The sequence below is a fragment of the Galeopterus variegatus genome, unplaced genomic scaffold (genome assembly GCF_000696425.1).
Source record: "Galeopterus variegatus unplaced genomic scaffold, G_variegatus-3.0.2 Scaffold2498, whole genome shotgun sequence".
In the NCBI taxonomy this organism is placed as follows: domain Eukaryota; kingdom Metazoa; phylum Chordata; class Mammalia; order Dermoptera; family Cynocephalidae; genus Galeopterus; species Galeopterus variegatus.
In genome coordinates this window covers 272,132-281,775 of record NW_007728609.1, presented here as the reverse complement: position 1 = coordinate 281,775, position 9,644 = coordinate 272,132, and the positions used below count along the sequence as shown (strand labels likewise).

Sequence of the window (9,644 nt, the reverse complement as noted above, 5' to 3'; positions counted from 1 at the left end):
TGGCCCCGAAGCCAGGCTTTAACAAAGAGAGGGGCATGGCTCAGTAGGCAAGGGCTCAAGGCAATGTTTTATTTCCATAATGAATTAATCTCCATGAAAGACATTTTTCACACTGGTAAATACGCTTTAAATGTCTCAAGAACTTTATGTCTCATCCCCAAACAAGACTGTCAGTTCCCGAAAGGCAGAGAACACTATCCTTATTTTACATTCCTTTTAGCATATACCTCCCAGAGGTAGCACACACCTCTGAGCATTTACTGAGAAGATTAAAAAATAGCTAGACACCTAAATTCCAGGCTAGATCCACAGCCTCAGGACCACTCAACAAGTATCATTATAGGTACAATCTAAAGTTCCAATAGGATTTGTGGAATACATCAGAGGACAGAACAGGATCTCCCAGGGACAAAGTAAACAGAAGCCCATGTTCATTTTTGTCCCATGTCAGAGTGAGCCTAAGAATCTGACCCAGCCTGGGGCCTACTGGTTTGAAACTGATGAGTTGAGACTCCAGAGGATAAGAATGTCTGGCAACCCTTCTGCAGTCCCCCACACTGCTAGTGACAAGGCCTCTGCATGAACTTCTATTTACAGCAGAGATATGGTCAGCACTCAGAGGGAGTAAAGCTGTGAATCTGAGTTCTGACTCTTCAGTTGACAAGGTTAAGTTTCACACAACTGGTTAATGCTTTCTTATCCAATCACTTGCAAATTAATAAGGAATGTAATATACCAACGTATTTTGTTGTACAAGATGACAATCCTTAATGCTTTCTTATCCAATCACTTGCAAATTAATAAGGAATGTAATATACCAACGTATTTTGCTGTACAAGATGACAATCCTAAGAAGAATTTGTACATGTATCATATGGAACATTTTTACTAACTTATACATTGGAAGATATTGGACAATATACAAAGAATACCAAGTTCTAGGTGGTGATTATTTTGGATTATGATTTATTTACAAAATTTCACCACATATAGGAACTACCTTTAAAAAAAACTTGGCATTGATCCTAGAAAGGCCATTAGGATAAATTCTTAAGCCTATAAAAGGCATCTTAGTACCACTGCTCCCAGGCTTATTATTGTGTTAACTAAAATCTGACTCCAAAGTCCACGTGTAGTTTCTAGTTCTAATTATACACAGTCATTTTGAAGCACAACAATCTAATTAGATTGACAGGGGATAGTGGAGGACCCAAGTCCTACAAACCTCTATAAGAGGTGTATGTGAGCCTACTAGTTAGTTATATCCTTCTAGCTATACCGGCCTTTACTTATAATGGGGCCACCAGGTAATCCCATTATGCTAAAACATGGTTCCTTGGGAAAAAATAAGGCTTTTTCTAGACCAGCTAGACTGGTCCTGAGGGTGGGTAAAAAATGGCTGTCGGTAGTGAAAAAGGGTTTCATTTCTTCAAACTTTTTCCTTTTCCTTTTCTGGACTCCGTATCTTTTACTGGTTTTGAAGGCTTTGAAGACTTTGTCTTTTTCTGTTGTAGGGGAAAAGATGCAGAAAAAAGTTAATAGCTGTGTTTATGAATAAATGAAATAAGTTCATCTCTACAATAAATCTAATCTTTACCTGCAACTTAATTAAAAAAGGAGAGAGGCTACGAACAACTTGACCTTGGACTACTTCTACACTGATGCACTTACTTTTAAGCAACGACTTGGCTGCTTATGTAGCCTTTAAAAGACAGCAGTAAAAACTGAAAAGCTATTTAGAATCTAGAACTAAGACATGTTCTTCATGTAAGGCAGTTTCTTAGATTTAGAAGATAGGTATAATTCTGCTTCTATGCTTGAAGGTAAAAGACAAATGTTTACATGAAAAATTTCCTCTTCTTTCAGTTTCAGATTAGAGATCTAAACACATTCATTTTGTGAAGGAGGAAGAGAAGAGAGAAGGAGACAACCTCTTATGTTTACATAAGACTAGAGAGAGCTACACAGGAGAAGGCCACAATTCCTTCTCCTGCTTAGACAAAACAGAAATGAAAGGCACGAAACATGCACACACAGCAAAGGATACAGACTAGATCCTTTTGCCTCAGGCAGTTGTAAACAGTTGGCTGATACCATAATTGACTTTAATCTTTCCTAGCAAAAGACTAGGATGTTTTGCTCTGAGAAACTTCTACGGGCAGTTCAATGGCTATAGCAAAACACAAATAACAGAAGAGGAAAATGGTCTTGTTTAAAATGTTTGTCTTGATTATGTTGTGAAAGTGTGTGTCTGTGGATAAGAAACCATACAACGATGGCCAAATTAATAAAATGGTACTTTTTCTAACAGAACACATGACACTTGACCATCAATATGATGGCCTATTTTCTTGCTGTTTGGCTCTTCCACTACCATAAGAAGCTGATTGTTTATAAAAATGAAATCTATACCTTCTCCACCCTCAATTTACACTGCTACTTGCTAAATAGGCCCTATTATTCACAAGGCAAGTTATACACAAGAAAAGATAATCTATTTTAAGGTTCTCCCACCTATAGCTTAAAATATTACCTTGATCATAGCATCAGTTTCTATACCATCTTGGTCTTTCTCATCAGATTGAGAGTCATCTTCGTTTAACTCTTCATTGTATTCAAAATCCATTGCTGGGCCTGTGCTGTGTCTAGATGTCTTTATTGCCTGAAGTGAATACGGGGTAAGGTGGGCTTCCTTATTGTAAGCTCTGGTGAAGGCTGCTTTTACCTATATGAAAGGAATAGAAGGAGTTTTTGAAAAATCTAAGTGCCAAACAATTCTTTTAAACTCTATAAGCCTAAAAGGCTTTGAGAGACCCTGGGTGCCCCGTGAAACTATTTGCAAAATATTTATGTGTATACATGTAAATGTAAGTATATACATTTTTCTGTGAAGTTCCATATTTTTCATGATATTCTTAATAGAGCCCATGACTCAAAAAAGATCCATTTAGAAACTTTAAGCAAACAAAAAAGAAAAAAGTCACTTTATGTCATCATTTTTTACCTACTCAGAGCTCGCCACATTTTTACAAAGTAATAAGCAAAGTTAGTCAGTGCATCAGTAAATCAAAAAGGCTCATAATAAGGTACAAGTTGGCTTTTAATTACCACAAAACTCATGTTACCTTTATCATAATAACAGTAGCTACTTCAAAATACTAAGTAACTTGAAAAGCCTTAACTTCAAACTTCTAAACATAATTCCAGAAGTAGTCCATGAATTATTATAATGAATGTCTGCCATGTAAATTTACTAGTAACCATTAAATCAGGTCAAAATTCTAGATAGGGCAAACCACAGAGAATATGTCTTTTAAAATAGCATCAAATAAATAGGCACAAGAGTGCAGTATTAGATATTACATATTCATGTTTTATCACTTTAGTTTTTTCTTGCTCATTATAAAAAGAAAAGAGGGCATACATTATTACATGATAAATTATGCAAGGAGAATAAATACTGAATCCACAGATTAGGTAGACTAAGAAAAAGAAAAATTATAAAAATTCCCAGCCAGTAGGCACATCTTTATTTGTACAATCCATTACCAACACCTCATTTTTACTTCCTCAGGTTCATCCCTACCTTTAAGGAATACGTTTATATTTGCTCCTTAGATTTCACTTCTTGCTTTTCTACTCAGCATAAAGCCAAGATAAAAATACAAATTATAAAGTCAAATCCAGAAGTCTGCTCTTACTACTGTACTCAAACCATATCTTTGGAAAGCAGAGGCCATAAGAAGAAACAATCATTTAAGGGGGAAAAAAAGTAAGCCTTTTTTTAAAAGAATCTAAAACATCTCTGAAGTACTCCTAGTACCATCCTGGTAATTACAAAGTGGCAGAAAACCAGTGGGTTACACAACTTACCTTGGGATCCAGCTTGGAAAAGGGACTAGGTTTGCCACCCCAGCTGCTAATTTCCATGATATTGTCAAAATCTTCTTTCATCAAATAATATATGTCCATAAGTGCAACCACATCCTGTATTCCCTCTACCCCTTGTGAGGTCAAGGGTTGTACAAGTGCATCCCTTATGTGTGACAGATAATCCATGTTTACTGTCCTTTTGCTGGAATATGTTCTGAAGTCAAAACAAGAGACACACCTACAGTCAACTGCAGACTATTGCCAACTCAAGTCATATTATGCCTATCAACACCGAGTTCATCAGGCAGAGTTCAATCCAATTTTAATAATGTTCAGTGGAATGCCTCCCATTTAACAGCTGGTGCAAGGAAGGCCTAGCGCTACACTGTCAGGTTAATGGATACCCATTGATGTGCTCAAAGGAAGTTTTCTCCTTAGCTGGATCAGAAGACTGAAAAACAAACATGGGTTCTACTTTTGTCCTCCTCTTAAGGCCCAGGCAACAACAGTGTTTCCCTGTGCTCGTACTTATTACAGCCATAAAGATTACTCATTCCAAATTCCAAAATATTAAAAGCATCAGTAAAAGAGAGTGAGATTTCCTACCTCAAGTGCCACGGCCATTCCTACATGAGTGTGTGTAACACCTTTTGGTCTCTGATTATAACACACAAAATTATATATGAATGCCTCCCTCACATTTCCTAATACTATCACTCTAAAATCTTCCATTCTAGACCAGGGTTTCCCCCATACCTAAGAAAATGGCAGCGTATGCTCCTGCAGAATCAAAATATGATCCACACTGGCCAGGAAAAGACTTAGGGAAAGAGTCTCTGATCTGTTGAGAACTAGAATACGATGATCACTCTAAAATCTTCCATTCTAGACCAGGGTTTCCCCCATACCTAAGAAAATGGCAGCGTGTGCTCCTGCAGAATCAAAATATGATCCACACTGGCCAGGAAAAGACTTAGGGAAAGAGTCTCTGATCTGTTGAGAACTAGAATATGTTCATGAAATGACTCTTTTTCTGTTTAATGCTGTCACATCTTAAAGACAAAAAAATAACTGAATAAACAATATTTCAAATGCCACCACCCTAAATCTTTCACCCCAACTGCCTCTGTCTTCAAACTAGGCAATTATATGTATGCGTACTTTGAACAAGAGACCTCAAAAGCTGTTGGTATCAGAACCCATGCTGGAATGAGAAAAGAAATGATTCTTTAAAAATTGCCTATGGGGGGCTAGCCATTTAGCTCAGTTGGTTAGAGCACGGTGTTCCAACACCAAGATCAGAGGTTCAAATCCTTGTACCAGCCAGCCGCCAAAAACAAACAAAATTACCTATGGGTCCTGCTCCTGCCTTCAGGTAACTAAATGTCTGAACCACAAAAAGCCACATCGTTCTTCTCCCAATAAGAAATCTAGAACCTTGCCCCTGCAATTGTTTTATTACCTAGGCAAAGAGTTCAAAAAGCTCTATTTTAATTTTACCCATTTCCTCTAGATTTACTCTTCCATACTCAAGCACACTAGTACTTGAAGAAAAATAGTGTGAATCCCTGAGCCACAGTACCCAAGAAACTCATGAAACCATTTCCAAAATTATTCTCTTGTGTTATGTAATTGTCATCTCCTAATAGAATCACAGAACATTAAATTTGGGAAAGTCTAAAGTTGTCCTCTTATGTACCTAAATCAAGCTTGGGAATCTGTATTTCCCCTAAAATTGTATTATTTGTGCATCTGTGCATTTGGGGGGAATAAAGATCAGAACTTTGAGATTCTCAAAGGCATTTGTGGTCCCCAAAAAAGGTAAAGAACGAATAATGAAATCACACTTCCATTTTTTAAAGAAGAAGAGAAACTGAGGCATATAAAATTTAAGTGACTTGATGAGGGTTAAAGTTAAGTGGGAAGGTCTTAACTTAAAAAATCATGACATTCGCTACAAATGTCCTTGCTGACGATAATGTCCTGTATATATGATTCATTAAGAAACATTTACTGAGCAGTTTATGTGTTAGACGAGTAAGCCTCAGTTCCCACCCCCAGAAATGTTCAGTCTAAAGGGGAAAGAGGACGGACATTCAGACCAGCCATAAAATAACATGGAAGTCCAGGACTCAAAACCTACATGGAGTAGAGTGGGAGCACTAAAGAGGGACGTCCTAGGGTACAGTGATGCATGACCTTTATAAAGCAGTGGGCAGGGCGCAGAAAAAGGGCTGACAGCAGTCTCTTGGCCTGACCAAGGAGAAGAGCAATAGGAAAAAGCAGCCTTTTCCAGCTTCTCCAGGACACCCGCATTCCTTGGCTTATGGAGTATTTTTGAACTTCCTTAAACTTTTCCAAGCTCATTAGTTTATCTGAGTGGCCTCCTCCTGTTACATGCTCAACTGTATTCCCTATCCCAAATGGCTAGGACCTATTAGAATAGGTTAAAAACTAGTCTATGTCTTTAAATAGTTCAATTTTTTCCTATTAATTATTCTGAAACTGAGAAGTTATTCCCACTAATAATAGGCATAGTCACAATAACAATAAATAGCACTATCTCAGATTCATAGTTTTTAAAATTATGACACCTCTACCATCTGGCTTTATTCTTCAAAGTATCTTTTTTGGGGTTTGGATTTTTTTGTTTTGTTTTGTTTTGTTTTTGGCAGCCAGCCATACAGGAATGAAACCCTGGACCTTGGTGTTATCAGCACCAGGCTCTAACTTACTGAGCAACCAGCCAGCTAAAGTATCTTTTTAAGTGGTAAAGCAAGTGTTACATTGATTACAGATGATAAAACCCAGGACCACAAAATATAAGGAACTTATCTAGGATCATTAATCCAGTTTGCAATAAAATCAAAACTAAAACAGAAATCTTTTGACTCATGCTATAATTATTGGATAAAGGCTAAATACACAACACCAATAAAATACCAGAAATGGAGTAAGACTTCTTACCTGAGGCTCATATGCAATGCTAGGTCCTGAACAATACGATCGTGTTTGCCCATAGACGAGTGCTTCCCCAGCCAGCTTGGGAAGGTGGGAAACTGGGTCATGTACCCTCTCATCAACTCTCCAGGAAGGACACTGGCATAAATGGCCTGAAAAAAATCAATTACAGTCCATAATTTAAACTTGGTACAAAGTTACTTCCTTCGCAGAGTTGGCTTCCAAGTAGTCCGTGGAAAATGAAGAAACGTTGTCCCCAGTACCTAATTCCAGGGCAGTTGGGTCCTTCCCTATCTATGATCTGTTGATATGGGAAACTTCCCCCAGAGAAAACAACGGATTCCAGTAAACACCTTGATACAAAACATGTCATGGCCTTTGGAGAGATCATCTTGCCAACACAGCTTCCTCAACCAACTGAGCTCACCATACCAGTTACCTCACAGATGGATGCCAATGTCACAGCAAATTAGCTTAAAAGGAATATGATTGTCTTTAACGTAAGCAACTGGTAGCACAGGCAGATTAAAGCATGGAAAGTCTAATAATTAGAGAATCAATTAAACCGATACTTGAGAAAAGTAAAAAAAATGTCTTTAGATGTTTTCTATGTCCATTGTTTTCAATTTTTAAAGGCTAGAATTATACTCTACATAAATTTTGTATCCTGCTTTATTCTAGTAATATTCTCTCATAAGTATTTTTTTTGTATTAGACAATCTTTAAAAATAATTTTAAAGGCTGCATAATATTTCTTCAAGATGATTTACTATGATTAATCATTCTCCTATTGCTGGACATGGAGATTTTCTCCAATTTTTTTGCTATTACAACTAATGTTTTAGGGAATATTTTTGTACATTAAGCTTTCTTTGTGTTTAAAATTATTTCTTTAAGATAAATTCTCGAAGGCACAATTATTAAGTAAAGAAAAATAAACAAGGCCAGCCCGTGGGTCACTTGAGAGAGTGTGGTGCCGATAACACCAAGGCCAAGGGTTCGGATCCCTACATAGGGATGGCTGGTTAGCTCATTTGGGAGAGCGTGGTGCTGACAACACCAAGTCAAGGGTTAAGATACCCTTACCAGTCATCTCTTTAAAAAATAAATAAATAAAATAAACACTTTTAAAACATAAGAGAAAGGATTCTGTATCTCTAGAAAGAGTCCTAGTTTTTTGTTTTCAAGAATGTATGGGTAGAATTAAGAGAAGGGTAGGCCTTCTGGAAGTCCCTTACTTACTATTCAGGCCAATAACCCTGTATAAAGACACAAAACTCAAATAAGAAAAAATAAATCTTAATTATGAATGTTTGCTGAACTCTGTTTTGAGTTAAAGATATCAACCTAAATATAGTACCCAATATAAAGCTGCCTCTTTAGCAAAGAAGAAGAAAATCGGAATTCACATATCAGAGAGATGGCTGCTGACCTGCCCTGGCTCCATTTCTTCAAGGAGGAACTACTTAGCAACCATCTGGGAGAGCCAAGAATGACAAAAAAGAAATCGATTCTTATGGTAAAATAGAGCAAATGAAACTTTTGATTCATATCTCAGTTACAACCAAAATCTAACTTTCCTATTTCTATGTGTCCATTCACATAAAAACATTTTTGAAGCACTGAAAAATAAGGCCAGATTAAAAAACAGACCACAATGAACACAGAGTATTTTAATCTGTAACTGATTGCATTTTTGCTCCAAGAGCCAGAACGTTTATCTGGCATTTCAAATGATGACAGGAGCTAAAATATATTTTGTTTTTTTTAACTAAAGCAGACTCTGCACTTTCAAGAGAGCCCTCCACTTACCTGTGTGGGCAGAAGACTCCAGTTTTGCTTACTCCGGATCTGACTGTCCACTAAATCACCATCACATATGCTATCTGCTGCTCTGCTTAAAAGCATCAAGTGCTTTTTCATGTCACCCCTGCAGGAAGAACCAGTCTAGATTACACCACTATCCACACCCCAGATTCCCCTCCCCCCTCCCAGGTTTGGCCTTCATAGTGCCAGGAGGGTACTAATCCTAACCCCTCTCTAGCTATGAATACTCACCCTGCAGCTACAGGCTTCACATGTACGTAGTTCTCCTGGACAAAGAGAGGTGCTATTGAATAATCATGAAAAAAAAGATCTGATTTGTCCACAAGTGACATATGAGCAGTCTCCTCTCCAGCTGCAAACACTTTCCGGGCAACATCAAATGGGCCCTAAAAGAGGGAGGGACACACCTATTAGAATGGCCAAAATCCAAAACACTGACAATACCAAATGCTGGTGAAGATGTAGAGCAACAGGAACTCTCATTCCCTGCTGGTAGGAACACAAAATGGTACAGTCACTTTGGAAGATAGTTGGTAGTTTCTTACAAAACTAAAAGTACTCTTACCAAATCATCACACTCCTTGATGTTTGCCCAAATGAAGTGAAAACTATGTGCACACAAAAACCTGCACACAGATGTTTATAGCAGGTTTATTCATAATTGACAAAAGCTGGAAGCAACCAAGATGTCCCTTGGTAGCTGAACGGATAAATAAATTGTGGTACATCCAGACAAAGGAATATTATTCCACAATAAAGAAATGAGTTAAAGCCATGAAAACACATGGAGGAAACTGAAATGCATATTACAAAGTGAAAAGCCAATCTGAAAAGGCTACATATTGTATAATTCCAACTACAATACATGACATTCTGGAAAAGGCAAAACTATAGAGATAGGAAAAAGATTAGTGGTTGCCAGGGATTAAGGGGGAGGGATGGATGAATAACAAGAGCACACAGGATTTCTTTTTTTTTTTTTT

At 37.5% G+C, this 9,644-nt stretch overlaps 1 protein-coding gene across 1 annotated transcript in view; it reads right to left on the bottom strand.

Annotated features, from left to right (window-relative positions):
* Positions 1-47: 47 nt before the first annotated feature.
* The window catches only part of RFC1 (replication factor C (activator 1) 1, 145kDa), a 76,862-nt gene continuing 67,265 nt past the window's right edge, over positions 48-9,644 (bottom strand). The window contains exons 20-26 of the mRNA XM_008581987.1: positions 8,893-9,047; positions 8,647-8,764; positions 6,841-6,986; positions 3,874-4,087; positions 2,534-2,725; positions 819-1,505; positions 48-736 (exon numbers count right to left, since the gene is read on the bottom strand). Coding sequence (XP_008580209.1) covers positions 1,422-1,505; positions 2,534-2,725; positions 3,874-4,087; positions 6,841-6,986; positions 8,647-8,764; positions 8,893-9,047 — 909 coding nt within the window. The 3' untranslated portion in view covers positions 48-736; positions 819-1,421. The remainder of the gene's footprint in view (positions 737-818; positions 1,506-2,533; positions 2,726-3,873; positions 4,088-6,840; positions 6,987-8,646; positions 8,765-8,892; positions 9,048-9,644) is intronic.